General features: G+C 50.4%; 1 protein-coding gene across 1 annotated transcript; it reads left to right on the forward strand.

Moving 5' to 3' along the window:
* The first annotated feature begins 14 nt into the window (after window positions 1-14).
* Window positions 15-17,259, forward strand: BCL6 (BCL6 transcription repressor). Its single transcript, XM_074547236.1, has 10 exons — window positions 15-142; window positions 8,763-8,801; window positions 9,811-9,978; window positions 11,039-11,260; window positions 11,412-12,395; window positions 13,002-13,183; window positions 14,152-14,319; window positions 15,407-15,537; window positions 15,974-16,111; window positions 16,978-17,259. Exons 3-10 carry the CDS (start codon window positions 9,818-9,820, stop codon window positions 17,119-17,121), a joined length of 2,130 nt encoding a protein of 709 aa, XP_074403337.1. The 5' UTR covers window positions 15-142; window positions 8,763-8,801; window positions 9,811-9,817; the 3' UTR covers window positions 17,122-17,259.
* The last annotated feature ends 1,943 nt before the right edge of the window (window positions 17,260-19,202 follow it).

Here is a 19,202-nt window from a genome sequence, read left to right on the forward strand (position 1 = left end):
GGGAGGTCCGTGGCCCTCCCCATGCCGAGCGCGATGGTAGAGTCCGCAGCTCAAATTCCGAGAATTGGGCTCTGTTGATTCTTAGAACTGGGGTTCTTAGAAGTGGTGATGCAAGGAGTTTCTAGGAAAGCCCGGAGACCAGGTGATTGCTGCTTCTATTGCCGCGGCCGATTTTACCCTTTAATTCTCTCGCTCGCTTTTTTTTTTTTTTTTTTTTTTTTCTCTCCATTTTTTTCCCTCCTCTTTCCCTCCCTGCCCCGCTCCGACGCTTGGCGCGGAGCCGCCTCTATATATTTCTACCCATTTTTTTTCCCTCTCCCTCCTCATTCCTTCCCCCCCCCTTTCCCGCTGCAGGTGCCCTTTATTTTTTTTTTTTAGTACTATTATTATTATCATTTCAATTTAATTTTTTCCCTGGGTTATTTATTTATTTATTTCACATACACATCCCCCCCTTTTCCCTTTCCCGCTGTCAGGCGAGAAAAAAATAGGGAAATAGGGGTGCCTGCATGTCTTTAACGCTGGGAGCGTGTATGAGGGGAGGGGAGCGGGGTGGGTGGGAGTGTCTCCCCTCGCCGTCCTCTCCCGGGGATTATCGGTTATCTGGGATTATTGGCTTTCCCGCACGCGTGACGGCCGGGTGGGGACGGGGGGGACGGCGGCGGCTGCTCTCTGCACCTGCAGCCGCTCCGCGGGCGCAGGACGGCGGCGAGCGCTGGCGGCCGCCGGGCTTGTGGCGTGACTCGGGGTCCGCTCTCAATGGCTGGATCCTTCGGTCGGGGTGTGTTATTTTTCTTTGCCCTTTTTTTTTTCCTTCTTTTTTATTTTTTGTAATTTTTTTTAATTTTTTTTTTGTGTGTGCGTGTTGTGTCGCTGTTGTCGTTTCGCCGCCGCACGAAGCCGCCGCGGAGCGGGGCTGGCGGCAGCGCGGGGGCTCGGCGGCACCGGGCACCGGCCTTTCCGCGCCAGCCCCCATCTCTCTCTGTTTCTGTTATTAAAGCATTATTATTGTTATTCTGTCCCTGGCGCAACCGCGAAAGGGCTGGTGCGTTTTGCAACCTGTGGCGGGGCTGCGCCGTGATCTGTCAAGCCCCGGGCTAAGAGCGGGCGGTGATGGAGAAGACTTGCGGCATTTCCCTGCCCGGGGAAGGGGGGAGCCCGCGGGGAGGCTCGGCCGCCGCCGGCTGCCGGCCCCGGAGCACCGCGGAGCGCCGGCCCGGGGCGGCGGGGACCGCGCTTGCCTCGACGGTGCGTGCGGGGCGGCTGCCGGCCGAGAACCCAGCCGCGATGCAAAACTCGCGAAGGGGCAAAAGTGTATGAAGCGACTCTGAATATCACGCTAGGGCTGAAAAGAATAATAATAATAATAACAATAATAATAATAATAATAACAACACCACACCACCAGCCGCGGGGAGGAGCGGGCGTCCCCGCCGGGAGGAAGGCGGCGGGCGTGGGGAAGCGGAGCGCAGCCGTGCGAGGGATGCGAGGGACGGGGTCCGGGGCGCGATGCGTGCGGAGCCCCCCGCTGCCCCAGCGCAGCCCTTGCCCTGTGTTTACTACCGCGGCGGACTTGGCGCGGGGACAGGCGCTCGTAAATCTGCCGCCGGCAGCCGCGGGGCTGGCCCCCGGCCACACGCTATTCCTGGAGCGAACGGCCGCGGGGAGCCGCGCAACCCCCGCGCCGCTCGCTGCGGCCCCGAAACCGCCGCGAGCGGGCGGGGAAAGACAGAGCGCTGTTTGTTTTGGTTTGTTGGGTGTTTTAATGGTTTTTATTAGGTGCGTGATCTTGTGTGCGCATTTTTTTAAATTTTTTTTAAGCTCCCCCTCCCCCCCCTTTAAAAATAAAAGGCAAAACAAAACCGAAAAAGCCCAACTTTGTTATGAAAACTTTCGTGGTCGGACGGCAGCGACCTCTCCCGGCCGACCCCCCCCCCCCCCCCCCGCCGTTCCCCCCGCCTGTAGTTTGCAAAGTCACAATATGAAATGTTATGAAATCGCCTCTTGGGAAGGAGGGAAACAGAAAGCAAGGCGTTTGCTCAGAAAAATCCGCGGCAGCCTCTCAGATGTGCCTAAAAAGCTGCCTTTAACCCCCCTGTTGCATTTCCAGGGAAAAGGCAAATCTGGGCTTAAAATCATGAGTCAAAATCAACAAAAACAAACCCGTCCCCGGTTAGTTTTTTCCACTGACTTCAGTAGGCGCAGGATCAGTGCGAAGGGAGGCTGGGGACAGACGGATGAGGCTCAGTGAGAAGCTGCTACATTGGTCCGACATCTCTGTCTTGGGCCAAATTGCTACTTGTGCCAGTGGAGGTGTCAGCCGGGCTTGGGATTGTCAGCCGGGTTTGGGATCTGGCCCTTATTGAGTCTGGCAATTTTATTGATTCCTCTCCCGAGCCTTTAAATGCTTTAAAAATTATTATTTGCCATACTGTTTCAAGAATTTGAAGGATAAGAGCTTTAGGAGCAAATGCAGACTCCTTCTTCCAGTCCTTGAGTAGGTTGCAGTTTGAAAATTGCTCTAAAAATATTTTAGGGGAATCCTCTCTTTATATATGCACAGAGAAGCAGAACCAAAGATTCTGTTATTTTCTCTTAAGGGTAGGATTGCAGGTTTAAAAACTTGTGTTATAGATGGCAAACATTTTGCCCCATGAAACATATCCCCAAACCATTAAAATATTCAAAGGGTATCTAGAAAATTTCCAGAAGAATGGATTATTTTATTGTTCCAGTAAGGAAAGAGTTCATCTCTTGGTGTTCAATTTTGGTTGGCAAAACAGATCAAAGATCTCTTGAGATACATTTCAATTCCAATTTCCAATCCTCCTCAGTTCTGACTGTCTGAGTCAATATTGGGAGAGGAAGTGGAGGTTAACTGGTTAGTTATTATTGTGAAGGAAGAAGTTGGAATGAGAAGTGATTCTTACAAATCCCACCCCAAAAACAAAGCAAAAAAAAAAAATCTGTCTAAAGGCTTTGTGACACTTTTTAGACATCCCTGTTTGCAGTGCAGGGAGGATTCAGCCGGCTGTTGGATGGTACAAAAATAAACCTAACAGAAACATTAAGTTTTTCAAAACAAGGCTGGAAAAGCTCATAAAAATAATGTTGCTCAGATGCGTTTTAAGAGAAACAGAATTACATCGACAAAATTATATGTTTTCCAGGTTTGGTTGGGGTGTTTTATTTTCCAAGGGGAAAAATCGCTCCTGCAGCAAAGCGAGCTGGTGCCATCTAGTGTCACCTCCCGCCGCTCGGCGCGGGGCTGGCGGGGCCGCCGGCCTCGGGAGAGTGGGAACATGTTTATTAACTGCTCGTTAAAAAAAGAAAAAAAAAATGCTTGCCAGCTTGGAGGAAGGTGGCAGAGGAAACTCTGGATGCCACTGAACTTACTTAAGGAGCCTAATTGGAAACAACCGAGTGCTTATTAAAGTCACTGACATTTCCATATGGAGTTCTCTCTGGGTCTGGTCATGAAATCACATGTGAAAATCTTTCCGAGTTGTGGTGTTAATCTGCCCTTGAATTTTTGCCTAATTTAGGATGTATTGTAAAGCTATGCTTTTGCGTTTTCTTTTTTTTTTTTTTTTCCTTGGGTGGGGAAAGCTTTCAGTGTCCAACTGCAGCAGCCCAATATGAATTTGTAGGAATAGTATTTGGGTTTGGAGCACATTTTTTTTCTTAGTAAACAGTAATGTTATCCTCAAAACCCCATACAAATACAGGTGGTAAAACTTTGTGTGCCAGTCCTATGTGGTAGGACTGTCCTCTCACTTTATTTTTCCATGAAAAATAAAACCTTTTCACAAAGTCTATAGGTGAATAAAATGAAGATCTAATCAGTAGATGCATTTCTCAGTATGCAGTTTATGTACCTTCATATGTTTATGGTGTTAAGGCTGAAGAACTGTTTCATGCCTGGCTTAGTCTGCATTCTGTAATACCTGGGCTGGGAACTTCACTCAAAGAGCTTTTACCGGTTCAGCTGGAGCCTGAAATGTTGTTTTCATTTTTCTGAGAAGTTGGTAAAATCTAAATTTGGTGGAAGGTTGCTTGTGTGCTCATAACCTCTTGCTCCATTTTATAGTAGCCTGGGAGTCTATAAACGGGAGCCTGTATGCCGAGTGCCTGTATTCTTCTCTAGATCTATTTTTAAACCATTCTTCTGTTTGGCAAAAAGTGACACTTGGTTTCCATGTTTACAGCAGGCATTGGCAAACCTCAGGAGTTCACAGTTTGCAGTTTGGTTAGATTAGTATCCAAAAGTCAGCATCTGACCAGTGAGCTCCTTCAGACTGCAAATTTAGACTGTGAATGTAGTCCTCCTTCCTCCTTTTTCCTTTTTTTTTTTTTTTTTTAATCCAAGCTAGATCTTATGTGTTAGCATCACTGCAGGACGCTGGCAGCCAAAAGACACACGCCCCTAAACTGGAACAAGTGTGTAGTCTTTAGGACTGCTTTAAAATCCCAGTAATCTCAGTGGAGCTTCCCATCTAAGCCAGAGGCAGAACTAGGGGCATTTGGGAGAGGGGTGGGAAATTTTTGATCTAAATTGTTTTCCTCTCCCTCTTTCTCCTGGTCAGTTGCTGCCTTTGGGGCTGTATGCTGGGTACCCATGGGGAATGTTGGACCCCTTTTTATGGAGGAGAGAGCTTGAGACAAGCGCACTGCAGGACAGGGGTCTGAATGGCTCCTGAAGAAAGTGTCCTGTAGGACCTAGATACCCTTTGAAATTAACCTCCTTAAATCTGTTTGGCTAAATATAGGGACAAGGAGGTGTCTCTGCCCTGGCCAAGGCACCCCAAACTGGGCATATGTCTCATCCCATCCAGGTGGGATGCCAGAGCAGTTCCCTACTGCCAGAAGGAGCTGTGCCACCCTCAGCCCCAGGAGTACAGAGACAGGGAGGGTCAGGTGCCAGCTGATAATTTTCTGTCCCAGAGCAGGGTAGGGATGATCAGACACCTCCTTGGAGCCCAGTGGGGCCAGGGACCCAGCTCAGCTGCTGGGCACACCCAGCTCCAGCTGCACCCTGCTCTCGGGTCGGCATCTCAGTGCAGGGCTGTGTTGGCAGGGCACGGAGTCCATCTTCTGTTCTCTGGAGTAGCTCCCTAGATTTCAGCCAGGACACATGGTTCCTGCCTTCCCTTGAAAAATCAATGTGCCAGATTGCTTGGGGTCGTTTGAAATGCTGAGGAAGGCTCGACTCCTTGCTTCCCAAGGGCACGCACTGCCTCTGCCTCACAGCCAGAGCTTGGCTCTGTAGAGGGCAGGGGAGTCCTCTTTAGTAGGAAAACATTGGAGGCAGTTTTAGCGTGCTTACCCCCTCCCTCTGCATTTTCTTCTGCAAAGACCAAAACAATGTGAGACTTGAGCTGGGCCAGCTTTCAAGGGCAATCCTTTAAACCCTCTTTTGAAGTATGAACTATAAAGTTCCCTGCGGCGCTCGAGAAAATATGCAGTTTTCCTGGTTCCAAATGCTGATAATAAACCCGTCCAGATAATGCATTGCATTTCCTAGAAACATTTGTTTGCTGGCAGGAAATTGGATCAGATTGAGACCGCTCGATAGAGCGAGTGCGATCCGCTCTCGGAAGGGTACGGTGGAAAATACGACAGGGCTTGCACTGGTGATGCTGCTTTTGATCTGTGCTGACGCTGTGGACTTCTCTGTCTCTTTTCGGGTTATTATTAACCCAGCCACGTTTTGGCCTAGACACTAACCACAAGCTACTAAACTAATAAAACTGCTGTGACAACTAAAGGACACTTAGTGCCCCTGGATTGTGTGGTATCAGAAAGCTGAGCTGGGCACTCACACACCCACAGCCAAAAGCATCTTCTTCACCGTGGCATGTAGCACCCATGGCTTTGCTGGGGCAGCCACCCACACCCCACCTCATTTTCTTGGTTGTCCCCCTGATCCCTGTTCAGGAGAAACCAGGCATTCCTTGGCAGGGTGGAGAGGCAGCTGGCAGCACGCCCTGGCAGGCAGCGGGGATGTTCCCATGGGGCTGGGACCCTGCAGGGTGCAGGGACTGGGGAGGAGGAGGAGGGCAGGATGGAGCTTCCCCTGGGCGGGCAGTTTCAGAACACTGTGTGGGATGAGGCTGTGGGGAAGGAAGACTTCACCCAGCCATCCCTCCAAGGTGATGTGAGTGAGTCGGCGCTGCAGGCTCTGGAGGGGTAGGAGATTGGGGCCCAGGGAGGGGGAGTGTTTGATGCCCTCCTCCCTGCCTATGCCATTGGGGGCGGGAGAAGGGTTAAGACCACGGGGTATCACCATGCAAAGAAGGATGGGGGAGCAAGGTATTCCCCCCTGTGCACAGAGCAGGAGGAGGATGAATGAAAAGGGATTGCCTCTAACTGGGAGAGTAGATCAATGGAGAGGCATGGCAGAAAAAAAAACAGAAACCCTGGTTCTCCCCTCTGCCCTAGGGTAAGTGAGCAAAGAGGGTCTCCCCTTTGCCTGGCGTTGAGCTGAAAGAGATTCCCCCACATAAAGGTACACCTTCCCTGTGCTCACAGAGCTGCAGGGAAGGCAGGGCCAGCTCTGGGCTCCTTTCCAGGAATGGGTTTTCTCGGGGAGGTGCCGGCAGGGAAGGGCTGTTCCCTGAACCGCTGGGGCAGACCCATTGCCTTCCTGGAAGGCAACAGCAGTGACTGTCCCGTGTGGCCACCCCCAAAATGGGCCCTGTGCCCATTCCAGACCTTCCTCTATGGGCACAGCCAGCCCTGGCACACGGCCTCGAGCACTGCCAGAGAGCCCACACCTGCAAGGTACTGGACAGGAAAACTGGAGGGGTGGGGTGGGATGATGCTCTGGCCCCAGCTGAGCCTGGAGGAGCCTCATGGGGTTTGAGGGGGGTTTAGATGGCAAAGACCGTGCTTGGCTGCAGTGGTTTATTCTGTCCCCATCACTGGTCTCTGGTCTTTGTTTGCCGTCCTGTTCTCTCTGGTCTGAGTATCCTCCCGTGCTGGGGTACAGAGCTAGTGCTGCGTGGGGACTGGAAGGGGCAGGGTTAATACAGCTCAGCACAGCGAGAGGAAGGAAAGTCCCTTTCCCTTTGCATGCCCACATCCTGCAGCCAGGAGCTGCTTGGGATGCACCTGCCCAGCTCTTGGGGCTGTAGACATTGAGCAGCACTGTGCTGGGAGGGATAATTTGGAAAGGTGGGGAGGGGGCTGTGCTGGGGTCCAGCTCCAGGAGAGAAGCTGGCTGTCCCCCTGGCAGTGCTGTGCCCTCACTGTGGATAAGGGGATTTGGCTACAGCAGCTTCTCACATGATGCTCAGGGGTACAGAGTTCATCTGGCTGTTTTTAACTTTGTTGGTTTACAAGTTGGTCACCTCCTCACCTCTGTGACACTGAGGTGACTCCCCAGAGCCTGGCAGAGTATGCCTGCCACTGTGGCTGAGGTTGGGGTGCCAGCCAGCTGCCCCAAGCACACACATCTGCTCATGTGGGCACAAGGATGAGTCCGCGCTCCTTGCAGAGCACTGTGAGTCCCTTGGCTCGCAATTGATGGTAGTGAGTGGCTGGCAGTGAGCATGTACAGAAAGGTCAGAGTCTGCAGTATTTGGGAAATGAGTCACTTTTTGTATGTGCATAAAGTTTTAAGCTGGCCAGGCTCAGAGCAGCTCTGAAGATTTGTGTTTGATGGCTGGAATAAAGCTGTAAGACACCCTCTGGGTTTTGTGCGTGATACCCTGCTTTAAATCTCATCTTTTCATTCCAGTGGCTCTGGGGATGGGAGGGGATCTTGGGCTCCAGTCCTGCACATCTCTTGCAAGGGAGAGGAGAGGCAACACTGGACAATCCCTTGTTTCAGGGATTATTTGGCTTCCTACAGTCTTAACAGTCTAGGGGTTGGTCCTCAAAATGGTGTGATGAAGGTCTTGGGGTTTGTTGTCTCATTTATTGTGCCTCTACCTGCTAAGACAACTCTCTGAGGACATTCTTCCTGCATTGGTGCCAAGTCAATTGGGTTTGGTTTAAGTAAATTTTGGAGGATTAGTACGAGTTCTGCAAGGCAATTAACTCCTGGGTTTCCTTGCTGTTCTGTCCCAGCTACATTGCTGGGTGAAGCTAGTGCCTGGAGACACAGCTTGTGGTTTAAGGGAAGGCTTTGGCAGCAGCAAGAGGAAGGGACATTCATTTGTTCTGCATCCTTATTGTCTCCACCACTGGCTTCCTATGCAGTCCTGGCCAAGTCATGTGTGTACTTGACACCTATATCCTCCCAAATCTGTTGAGCAATCCCATCCCAGGGCGTTTTCACCAATGGCTGGAGCATGTGGGTTTCTGAGGAGAGTGGCAGCAGTTTGTGTGTATGTCATACCTGTTAACAAGGTGCTGGGAGTATGGCATGGCTTGAATGTGGCACCAGACAGGAATTCAGTTTTGGCAGGGGAAGAGTTATCTCCAAAAGAAGTGGTGAGAAAATTCTCGCTTGACTTCCTTTCCCCACCTGCCTTTAAGTTCCTGAGTCATGGAAATGAAAATCTCCTTGGCATCCGCCCATGGTTTGGGCTAGAGGGTGTGGAAGAAGCTATGATTGGATTCTCAAAGGCTGTGATTGTGATAAGAACGTACTGTACCGGAAGAAACAAATGTTAACCTTACTGGAGAGTAGAAGGTTTGTTATCTCTAGCTTTTATCCAACTGATACTTGAGTGAAATAGCAGCCTTGTGACCTGCCATGCCAATTCATAATTATAAGCTAATGTGGTGTTTGTTTTCTTGTGATTTATTTGTAGGTTTGAAAGAAACTTTTGGACTGTGAATTGAGGCATTGGGTATGTAAATTTAAATCTTGTATTTTTCCTCCTAATCTGTCTCCCCTTTCCTTAATGCAATGTTTCATTAGACACAGCTGGAATTTGGTTTTGGGAGAGCAGCTGCTCTGTAGAAACTACTGTATGTTCATGTGTCACTGGGGAAGGAGGAGTCAGGATTATGGGAGGGGGTTGAGCATCGAAGAATTTACCACCAAAGATGCACATTCCAGCCCAAACCTCAGGGAGACATGGGCCATCCTGGGTGCTGCTTGGGATGACACCTCAGAGATGTGTCAACAGGTGTTGTGTTGGGAGAAGGCTTCATATTCCTCGACTAACCCAAACCTTGCTCATTGGCCATGGTGTGGGTAGCAGCCCAGCAGGTTAGATGAGTTCTACTCCTCACCAGTTAATTGGGAAACTGTGGACAGGTCTTCTCCAGAGTGACCACCACTTGGGAGCAGGAAAGTAGTTTCCTGGGTGAGGGCTGGTATTCCACTGTGGGCTGGATTTTCCAGATGTCGAAATCATTCAACTTCAGTTGGGACCTTAAGGCTTGTTTTGATTCCTGTGGCTGGATTTACAGCCAGACATCACACAGGTGAGGAGGATGGCTCCTGAGGGAGTTTGGAAGGCTAGAAGCTTCTAAAGTTGGAAACATTATGGAGATGAACCTGAGTGGGCGGAGTGGACTGGGGTGGGGCTGCCATGGGTGAGGCAGGGAGAAAGAGGAGATGGTTGGCTAATCATCAGGAGGGTCTGATTGCATTCACCACCAGCTTGATGGGTGGGATGAGATGTGCCAGGTCTCACTATTGGGAGACATGGGACATCACTGGGCAGCCTGGCAAAAGCTTGGTGTGGTACAGGACTGTTTGCCTTGGGACCAAGGAGCTGGTGCTGCCCCTACCAGGAGCAGTTGGCCATCTGAGTATGTCCTAGAGCAGCAGCTGTCTCTTCCTCAGGTTTAGGGTACTTGCCTGGTTGTTCTCCCTTCTCATCTTCCTCTGATGGTTGTGTGTCCCAGACTCAAGATGGCCTCGCCGGCAGACAGCTGCATCCAGTTCACGCGCCACGCCAGCGACGTCCTCCTTAACCTCAACCGCCTTAGAAGCCGGGACATCTTGACCGATGTTGTCATCATCGTGAACCGGGAGCAGTTCAGAGCCCACAAAACAGTCTTGATGGCCTGCAGGTGAGAACAGGCTCCTTCCCTGGCTCCCTCCTTGCTCCTTCAGCCTTTGGCCTCCAGAAGCATTGCTGCAGTCCTGTGGGGGCTCGTGGGATTCACAGGGAATCAGAGGCAGAGAAACAGAATGGGAAGGGGCTGCCAAGAAATTTATACCTGTAATGGGATTAGAGCTGAGACCACTTCCCTCCAGTGCTGCCCTCACCTCTCTCCTTGTGTACCCACATCTGCCCACACACAGCCCACGGAGACCAGCAGGAGCACTGCAGCTGTGAGGCACATCCCTGAAGGCAAAGCACAAATGTGCCACAAGGACAGGAAAGGAGAGGGAGGGCTGGATGTTCACTGGGATGAGTGAGTCTTCTGTGACCGAGGTGTCCCCTGCCACTGCTATTTTTAGAGCTATTCCTCCCTGGCTCCCAGACTGCTGGCTGCACCCACCTTAGTTGATTAATTTTTTTATTTTTAAAGCCTGATGTGGTCTGAAATCCCTTCCCATCTCCTAAGATTGCTGGAATTGCTTCCCAGTGAATGCTAATTAATATCCCACCATTGCCCAGTTGAATTACAGCAAATGCCTTCCAGGTTCTCTTGCTGACATGGTGTAAAGATTTCAAAAAGCCGAGCTTTGACTATTAAAATGTCTGAAAAATGTTTTGCCAACATTTCTCCTTTTTTTGTTTTTTCTGGTTTAAAACTGTGTGGATGCCCCGAGAGGCTTCTGAAAGAAATGAGTCATAGTGGAAGGGGGATGGTGATAAGAGCAACAATGGAAAAAAACAAAAAAGCTGGGGAATTACTAAATGGAGGCAGTGGGAAGTTGTTGAGCAGGTGAGATCTAAAAGCAGGCTGTTCCAGTTGGGAAAAGTGCAGTGCACAAGATGCTTACTAAGCTGAGAAACCAAGCTTGATAATAAGGGGGAAGCTCAGGGAATTTGGTAATTGCCTCCTCCTCCTCCCTTCCCATTCACAAACCCCCTCTGCACTCAGGGATTTCATACAAATTCTCCTTTTTTTCCTTTGAATTGTCATAACACTTGTCCTCTGTACTGTCTCCCCTCTGCAGTGGCCTCTTCTACAGCATCTTCACTGACCAGCTCAAGTGCAACTTGAATGTTATCAACCTGGATCCTGAAATTAACCCTGAGGGGTTTTGCATCCTCTTGGACTTCATGTACACCTCCCGCCTGAACTTGAGGGAGAACAATATCATGGCTGTGATGGCCACAGCACTCTACCTGCAGATGGAGCATGTGGTTGACACCTGCCGAAGGTTTGTCAAGTCTAGGTGAGTGCAGTTGGTGAGGTTTGAAGAGCTGGGGACTGTGTGTTTGGGTGGGCAGGGGAAGAACTGACAAAGTATCTGCAAATATATCTTTAACAGCTGAAAATGACTTTGTCTCCCTCCTAAACAATTATTTTGCTTTCCCCAATTCCAGCGAAGCAGAGATGGTGTCTGCTGTGAAGACCCCAAGGGAAGAGTTTCTGGCTGGACGGATGCTGGGCCACCCAGAGGTGATGGCTTATCGGAGCAGAGATGTCTCAGAGAATGGAATGCCTCTTCAAAATGGGTCCCTCTGCAACGGGAGGGCCTTTGCACCCGGCTTGATCAACAGTTTGTCTGGATCCCCCATTTCCTACCATGGATACAGCCCGCTCCCTCTAAATAGCTTCCTGGTGGATGATGAGTTGCGGGAGATGAGGATGCCTCTCTCTGAACTCTCAAGGGCAGGTGCCTTCCCCAAGGAGAGGATCCTGCCGTGCGACAGCTCCAGGACAATCCCCACTGAGTACGTGAGAACCATCACCGACATCTCTGCCAACATGTGCCACGCTACCATCTATGCTCCAAAAGAAGGTGCTGCTGAAGAAGCCAGGAGTGACATGCACTACAGCGTGGCTTCTGGACCCAAACCTGTCATCCCTTCAGTCCGGAACAATCCCTACTTCCCCTGCGACAAAGTGGCCAAAGAGGAGGAGCGGACCTCTTCAGAGGACGAGATCAGCCAGCACTTTGAGCCCACCAACACACCCCTGGACCGCAAGGGACTCATCAGCCCTCAGAGCCCGCAGAAGTCAGACTGCCAGCCCAACTCACCAACTGAATCCAGCAGCAGCAAGAATGCCCGTATCGGCCAGAACTCCAGCTCCCTCTTCACCAAGAGCCCCACAGACCCCAAAGCCTGCAACTGGAAGAAGTACAAGTTCATTGTCCTCAACTCTCTCAACCAGAACACCAAGCAAGACAGCACTGACCAGAACGAGATGGGAACCCTCTCTCCTCGCACCTATGTGCCCATGTCCACTTGCCAGCAGTCCATGGAGCCAGAGCATCTCAATGTGCAATCCCCCACCAAGATAAGCGTGAATGGTGAAGACTCTACGATCCCACAAGCAAGCAGACTCAACAATATTGTTAACAGGTGAGAAGATTTCCACCCCCCTTGCCCCTCCTCCCTGAGAAACAGGACTTCCTGCATTGTTGGTGAGGGTTTGGAAGTGTGAAATATCTGTAGCATTGGGCTGGGAAGTCCAGTCATGAGCAGATGGAATCCCCTCCATTTGGTGGAGGGCTGCCAGTGACATTGAGTGCCCACCATCCCCACTGTAGTGGTGCCAGCGAGGACTGGCAAAGGAACTGGGAATGTTGGGTTGTGAATCCCTGGGTAACTTTGGCAGCTCTGGATGATTTTTGGAGCCTGGGTTTGCCTAGCCTGTGTTTCCACCAGACTCCTATACCTTAAGTTTTTGTTGGCTGTAAGCATTGGAATGGCCAAAGTATCAGGGAACAATATGCTATTTTCTCGACCTGGATGTTCCTAAAGACACATGAGGCCATTTGTGATGGACATCTGAAGGTTTGAAGCTTAAGGATCTGTTGTTGATCAGGGCTATGCTGTGCAGCCCACCACAAAGATGTCCCCATAAAACATGTCTGTCCCTTGTGTTGGGAGGGGTGCAAACACCCTCAGTATCTCGAGCACAGCAAGGGCCTTCTCACAGCTCTGTACGTTGCTCTCCTTCCACAGGTCCCGGGATGGGTCCCCTCGGAGCAGCGAAGGGCAGTCCCCACTGTACATGCATTCATCAAAGTGCAGCTCCTGTGGCTGCCAGTCCCCACAACATACTGAGATGTGCCTTCATACCCCTGGCTCAAACTTTGGAGAAGAGATGGGGGAAACCCAGTCTGAATACTCCGACTCCAGCTGCGGTGAGTCTTGCATCCTTGGTCGTCTTTTTCAACCAGCAGCTGGGGGCCGTGCAATGTAGGGATCTGTCACTGAGTGCCCTGTGATCAAACACACAGTCAGACCTGTCCCAGATGCTGGTGGAACACACAGTGCTCTACAGCCCCCTCTTAACTGTCTGCCCAGCTGTGTGCATGCATATGAGGGACACATGCACATGGGAATTGCTCCTTCCTCCCCTTCCCCAGCACCATTCAGGTACCTTGTGCAGGGAGATAGTCACCTGCTGCAAACCTGGCAGGTAAGGACAGGAAACAAGTGCACCCCACCCCACCAGAACCACAGGAGAACAAGCCTGACAGATGTAATGACCCATAATGGGAATTGGGCAAGCTGGCATGTCTCATGCATCCGTCATGATATCTTTATTATCAGGGAGCCCAGTGTGCACATCTGGGGAAGTGCAGATAATGAGCCTTGCAATCTTGTTACAAAACCCCACAAGCCCAAAGACAGGTATCTGTGCACTCATCTGCCTGTAGCTCAGGGAGGGGGAATGCAGCATTGCCACCTGTAGTGTGGGCAGAGATCCAAGGAGGCAGCATCACTGTGGTAACACTCAACACAACATTTAAGAGTTGGGCATCCTCCTACTGGGGGAGTCTGCCTTGTGATTTGCATCATGATCATCTTCCCAAGCTCAAGGCAGACATTTGTACCTGTAAAGGTTAAAAGACCTCTGAAGGTACAGGAGTTGCTCCAGAGCTGAGCATCCTTCAGAGGATGCCTGATCTCGAGTGCTTTCATGGACCTCTCTGGAAGGTGTAACAGCACAGTGCAAGCACAACTGAATGTGAACCCCTGCACCTGGGTGCTTGTTCCAACACTTGCTCTGGCTGCCACTCTCCTCCATCCCAAATCCATCCCATAGCCTACCAAGAAGGTGACCCATGGACTGTCCATCTGATTGCTCCTCTCTCTGCCCTCCCAGAGAACGGAGCCTTCTTCTGCAACGAGTGCGACTGCCGGTTCTCCGAGGAGGCGTCTCTCAAGAGACATTCTCTGCAGGTGCACAGTGACAAGCCCTACAAGTGTGACCGCTGCCAGGCCTCCTTTCGCTACAAGGGGAATCTCGCCAGCCACAAAACCGTCCACACAGGTACAGTGCTGGCTGTGGGGACAGCTTTGGGGAGGCTGTGGTTTGGTGAGCACGTAGGTGCTTATGGATGGGTTTGTGCCTGGTGCAGCATCCTCTGCTCTGTGTCACAAGGTGTCCCTGATGGGAAGAGCAAGGTGCTCTACTTGGCACTGGCAGGGAACCCTTGGACAGAGCACCAAAGCTGGGAATGGGGGATGCCCTTGCAGCAAGGGTAGAATTCAACCTTCTTTGCTACCAGTAAAGCACTGGGTACCACTATTTTTAAAGGTGTCGTGCAAAATTCATAACTGGGAGCAAATGCATGGCCTCCCGGTAACTTTGTGGTAGACTTAAGCAAGAAAAAATATTAAAAATAGTCGAAAGAACATTTAGGGAGAAGTCTGAGATTTATTTTTACATCCTAGAAATCCAGGTCACATCTAGCTTGGCATAAACTGTGCTGATGGGAAAATCTGTGAATGGATGGACTCTGTGAATCAGCACAATGAAAGCTGAGAAAGGAAGAGGATATTAAGGGTTTAGTCATTTGCTGACAAACCTAGAGCTTATTTTATTTCATGCTTTTAATGCTTAACATGTCAACAGCCAGTTCACAAGCTGGGGAAAGGAAGTCTGGGCTGATGACACTGCTGCTGCACTGAATTAGACCCAAATTCCCACAGTCTCAGCTGAGCTCCAGGAGGGCTGTGCAGGGGACTGAGACAACACAAGTACCGGGGCAGTGTGTTTAAGGGTGCTTACTGACAGCTCTAGGGAGATGTAGGTGCCAGCTGCTGTCCCAGGGTCAGGAGGAACAATGCTGTTAATCCTTGCTGGCAGAACTGCCTGACTTCCTCTCTTGCCCTGAAGGCTGCAGCTCCCAATCCAAAAGAGAAAAGCTGCCTCCTGAGCTCACCCTGCCCTGTGGACACCCTGCCCAATGCTGCTTGTTCACACCCATCTCCAAAAGGGACAGGAGTCAGGGCTGGTGCTTCATGCCATGAGGTCTGGCAGCTAAGGGGCTGAACTCTGGGGAGCACCATGGATCCTGGGTGCTGAGCACACCTGAATGTAGCTAATCCCTCACCCTTTCTTTTGGGCCCTGCAGGAGAGAAGCCGTACCGCTGCAACATCTGCGGGGCACAGTTCAACCGACCAGCCAACCTGAAAACCCACACACGCATCCACTCTGGGGAGAAACCCTACAAGTGTGAGACCTGTGGTGCCAGATTTGTCCAGGTGCGTGTGGCCTCTGGGACCCACAGAGCCTGGGGAGGTTGGATGTGGTTGGATCTTCTCCCCAAGACTGGCAGATCTTCACTGCCAACACTGGTGATGCCTCATGGCAGAGAGGAGGGTGATGATGGCCCAGCTTGCTACCTTGGGCCGCTCTTCCCATGGTGTTGTAGGATAAATATGGACCTTAAGGTTCAAGGGGGACAATTTGGATTAGTAAGGAAGCCTGACTGCTGGTTGTGGCTATTCTGCTCCATTTTGTCTTAAGGACTGGAGGTACCAGAGCTCAGACACACGTTCCTGACTCCCAGCTATAACCCAATAGACTAAAAAAGCTGTCTGGGCAGAACCCCATTCCCACAGGGATGGGATTCTCCCTTGCTCCCAGTGGGATGCCATCCTCCCTGGGCCTGTTGTGACCCAGAGCTGCTCTCTGCAGGTGGCCCACCTCCGTGCTCACGTGCTCATTCACACCGGGGAGAAGCCATACCCCTGTGAGATCTGCGGCACACGCTTCCGGCACCTGCAGACCCTCAAAAGTCACCTTCGAATCCACACAGGAGAGAAACCCTATCATGTGAGTGCCCTGCTTTTTTTGGTGGTGGGCAATCTCAGCTTGGGCTGGGGGACAATGCTGTCAAGCCTGGGGGCTGTGAAGACACAAGGGCATTTGCACAGGCTGGTTGCAGCATCCTAACGCCCTTTGCCAGCCTCGTGAGGCCCCACACCAAGGTCACATCCCTGCTTCTCGTGCCCCATTTCCCTCCCAGGCATTAGCTGATGCTGATGTGGTATTTTTTCAGGCGTGGCTGTGTTGGAAACACTGACATGCAGCCCAAGCTGGGTACATCTTAGTTGCTCTTTTCTTCCACCCCATCTGGAAGAAGGTCACACTACTTCAAATAGCTGTGGCTTAAATTACAGCTGCCTGTGGTGTGTGGGGATAGGGGAAAGGAGCAGACAGCCTGGCCTGAGCTCCCCTCTGATGGTGATAATCACACCCAGCAAGCAGTATGCCCTGCCTTGCCTGCAGCCCTGTGGGCTCCCAGCTCTTTGCTGGGGCTTTCCTGGCTTTCACCATCTGTTAGAAAGGGAATCCAAGAAGAGGTTGACATCTAAACATCCTGGAGCCATTCAGCTCAGCAGAGACCAAAAGCAGCTCTAGAAATAGCCCTGTAGCTGGTTTGATCACCTAGATATGGAGCTTGATGCTATGTCTAACAGAGCCAGAGTCATCTCCTGAGGGACGTAGCCCTTTGTGCATCCCATAATCCCTACAGGCTGCTGCAAGCCTGGGATGGGGTGCCCGCAGGTGATGCTCCTCCCACCATGTTCCCACTTTTCCCCTGCTCTGCCTGTATAGTGGGTGCAGTGTCCTAGGGCTGAGGATGTGTTCCCTGCCACGGCGTTTGACACCCTCTCTCTTTGCCTGTCGCCCCACAGTGTGAGAAGTGCAACCTGCATTTCCGCCACAAAAGCCAGCTGCGGCTGCACCTGCGGCAGAAGCACGGGGCCATCACCAACACCAAGGTGCAGTACCGCATCTCGGCCAGCGAGGTGCCCCCGGAGCTCCCCAAGGCCTGCTGAAGGCACGGATGGCCCAGGAGGAGCTCGTCTGGCGAGGCATGGCGGGGAGAAGCTGTCCAAAGGATACTTGCAACACTTTAAAACAAAAAAAAAAAGAGAGAGAAAATAATATTCATCACATGATGGAGTGCCTCTAAACCCATAGTACAGATAGGTGGAAAAACATTAGAAATTAAAAAAAAAAATTACAAATACACGGGTTTTATTTTTCCCAGTTATGTGAAACAAAAAGAAAAAATAAAATTATTCAGATCTTACTGTATATAAAACATAAAAAAATTTAAAATAGTCATTTTAAATGTCTGTGCAGTGGAGTGTTGATAAACTCTGGAGTCTAACCTTCACAGCCTTTGCCGTTTGAAGATGAGGAATGTAATGTTGATTTATGGGAACAGATTTTTTTCTTTTGTATGCAAAATGTGTGTTCTTTTAAAGAGAAAGTATGCTATTAAAGAGAGGGCTTTAACTTTTTTAACCAAAGGTGAAGGAATCTATGGCAGAGTTGTAAATATATATAGATATAAATATATAAATATATATATAAAATAAATATATATAGACCTTTAAAAAAGCTATATTAAAAATATATAAAATGCATTAAAGGCTCAGTTGGACTCTGCAGGCAGAAGCCACTCTGAGAATCTTTATTATGATAGAGCACTTAAGGAGATATTTTAAAGTATTGCATCTGTACAAGTAAGAAAATATTTTGTCTAAATGCATCAGTGTATTTGTATTTTTTTGCAAGTGAAGGTTTACAATTTACAAAAAAGTGTGTATTAAACCAACAAAGCTGCAGAAGGAATTTAAAATAATAATAAAGTGTAATTTTTTGTTCTAGTTCTCAGTCTGTATATATGTAAAATGTGGTTTCGCACGGTGCCTTTCTTTTCAATGGAAGTTTTCAGTGTATGGACTATATTGAGCTCAGTTTCTTCAAGGTACAGCCTGATGTTGCAAAAGGAGTTTTGGTGGAACTCTTTAAGTGGGGGAATGTTTTATTTTTTTTTTTGTTTTGGAATTTTTTTTTGTCTTATTTTACATGCTTGTGTTATAAACAATCTCGGGAGACAGGGTTTGGGCTGTGTCTAAACTGCATTAATGCGTTTCTGTAAAATATAGCTGTACAAATAAAAGAATAAAATGAAGAAAAGTGATGTATGATGGAGTGAGAGGTCTGTTCTTACCTGTCCTTCTCCTTAAGCACCTTGAAGCCTGGCTGGTGCCTGGGGAAGGGGCTGAGCATCCCAAGCCCTGGTGCAAGCTCTTGGCTCGGTGTGGCTCTTGCCCTGTATTGAAGGCAGGGACTCTTTTAGCCTTGAGTGAGGGTGGTCTCTGGCAGGAGCAAGACTCAGGTTTGCTCTGGATCCTGGTGGGGACTGTGCCACCCCCTGGGTGCTTTCTGCATTGGCACTGAGTAGCCAGAGGGAACAGGGCAGAGCCTGGGAGAAACCTTTGCTAACCGGCCCAGGGACAGCTCCAGATGGCTGAGTAGTTATTTATATTTCCTGGAATCCAGTGCACTTGCCAGAATTGCTCAGGGAAAATGACTGCCTGCTGCTCCTCTCTTCTCAGAGCCCGGGATGGGGGGGCTGCTGTTCTGCCTGCCTTGTGGGATGATTCAGGGGAGCAGGGTCTGTAACCCCATCCAGGACCTCACTGGCCAAGAGCATCTCTGTTTCCAGCCATTGCACGCTGGCTTTGGGCCAGAGCTGAGACAGCCCAGCCTGAGGGAGTGCCTGGCTTGCCCTGGTGGGGAGAGGAGCTGCTCTCCTCTGTTTGTATGGCTGTGGTGTGCTGGGAGAAGCTCTGAGTGCCTGGGCCCTGAGCTCTGTGCAGGCAGCCCGGCAGCTCTGCTGGTTTCAGAAAACCAAAGAGCCTCAGGCAAAAAGTTTCTCTGACTTACACAGACAGGACTGGCTGGAACCAGCACTGGTGTGGAGCATGGGCCCGGGGTGGGGTCTGAGTTTCATTTTGAGTTTAGTTAATTCATGGGGGGGTTGCCAGATGATTCACAGTGGGAGCACTTGGAAGCACCAGCAGGAAGGGGAGGGCTTGGCTGTTTGCAGGGTCAGGAGGGG

Source organism: Zonotrichia albicollis, chromosome 9 (assembly GCF_047830755.1).
Source record: "Zonotrichia albicollis isolate bZonAlb1 chromosome 9, bZonAlb1.hap1, whole genome shotgun sequence".
In the NCBI taxonomy this organism is placed as follows: domain Eukaryota; kingdom Metazoa; phylum Chordata; class Aves; order Passeriformes; family Passerellidae; genus Zonotrichia; species Zonotrichia albicollis.

Bases quoted from the DNA above. Each gene is read 5' to 3' on its own strand.
- BCL6 (XM_074547236.1), top strand. From the start codon at position 9,818: ATGGCCTCGCCGGCAGACAGCTGCATCCAGTTCACGCGCCACGCCAGC. The intron at 13,184-14,151 runs GTGAGTCTTGCA...CTGCCCTCCCAG, and splicing joins ATACTCCGACTCCAGCTGCG to AGAACGGAGCCTTCTTCTGC. The intron at 16,112-16,977 runs GTGAGTGCCCTG...GTCGCCCCACAG, and splicing joins CAGGAGAGAAACCCTATCAT to TGTGAGAAGTGCAACCTGCA.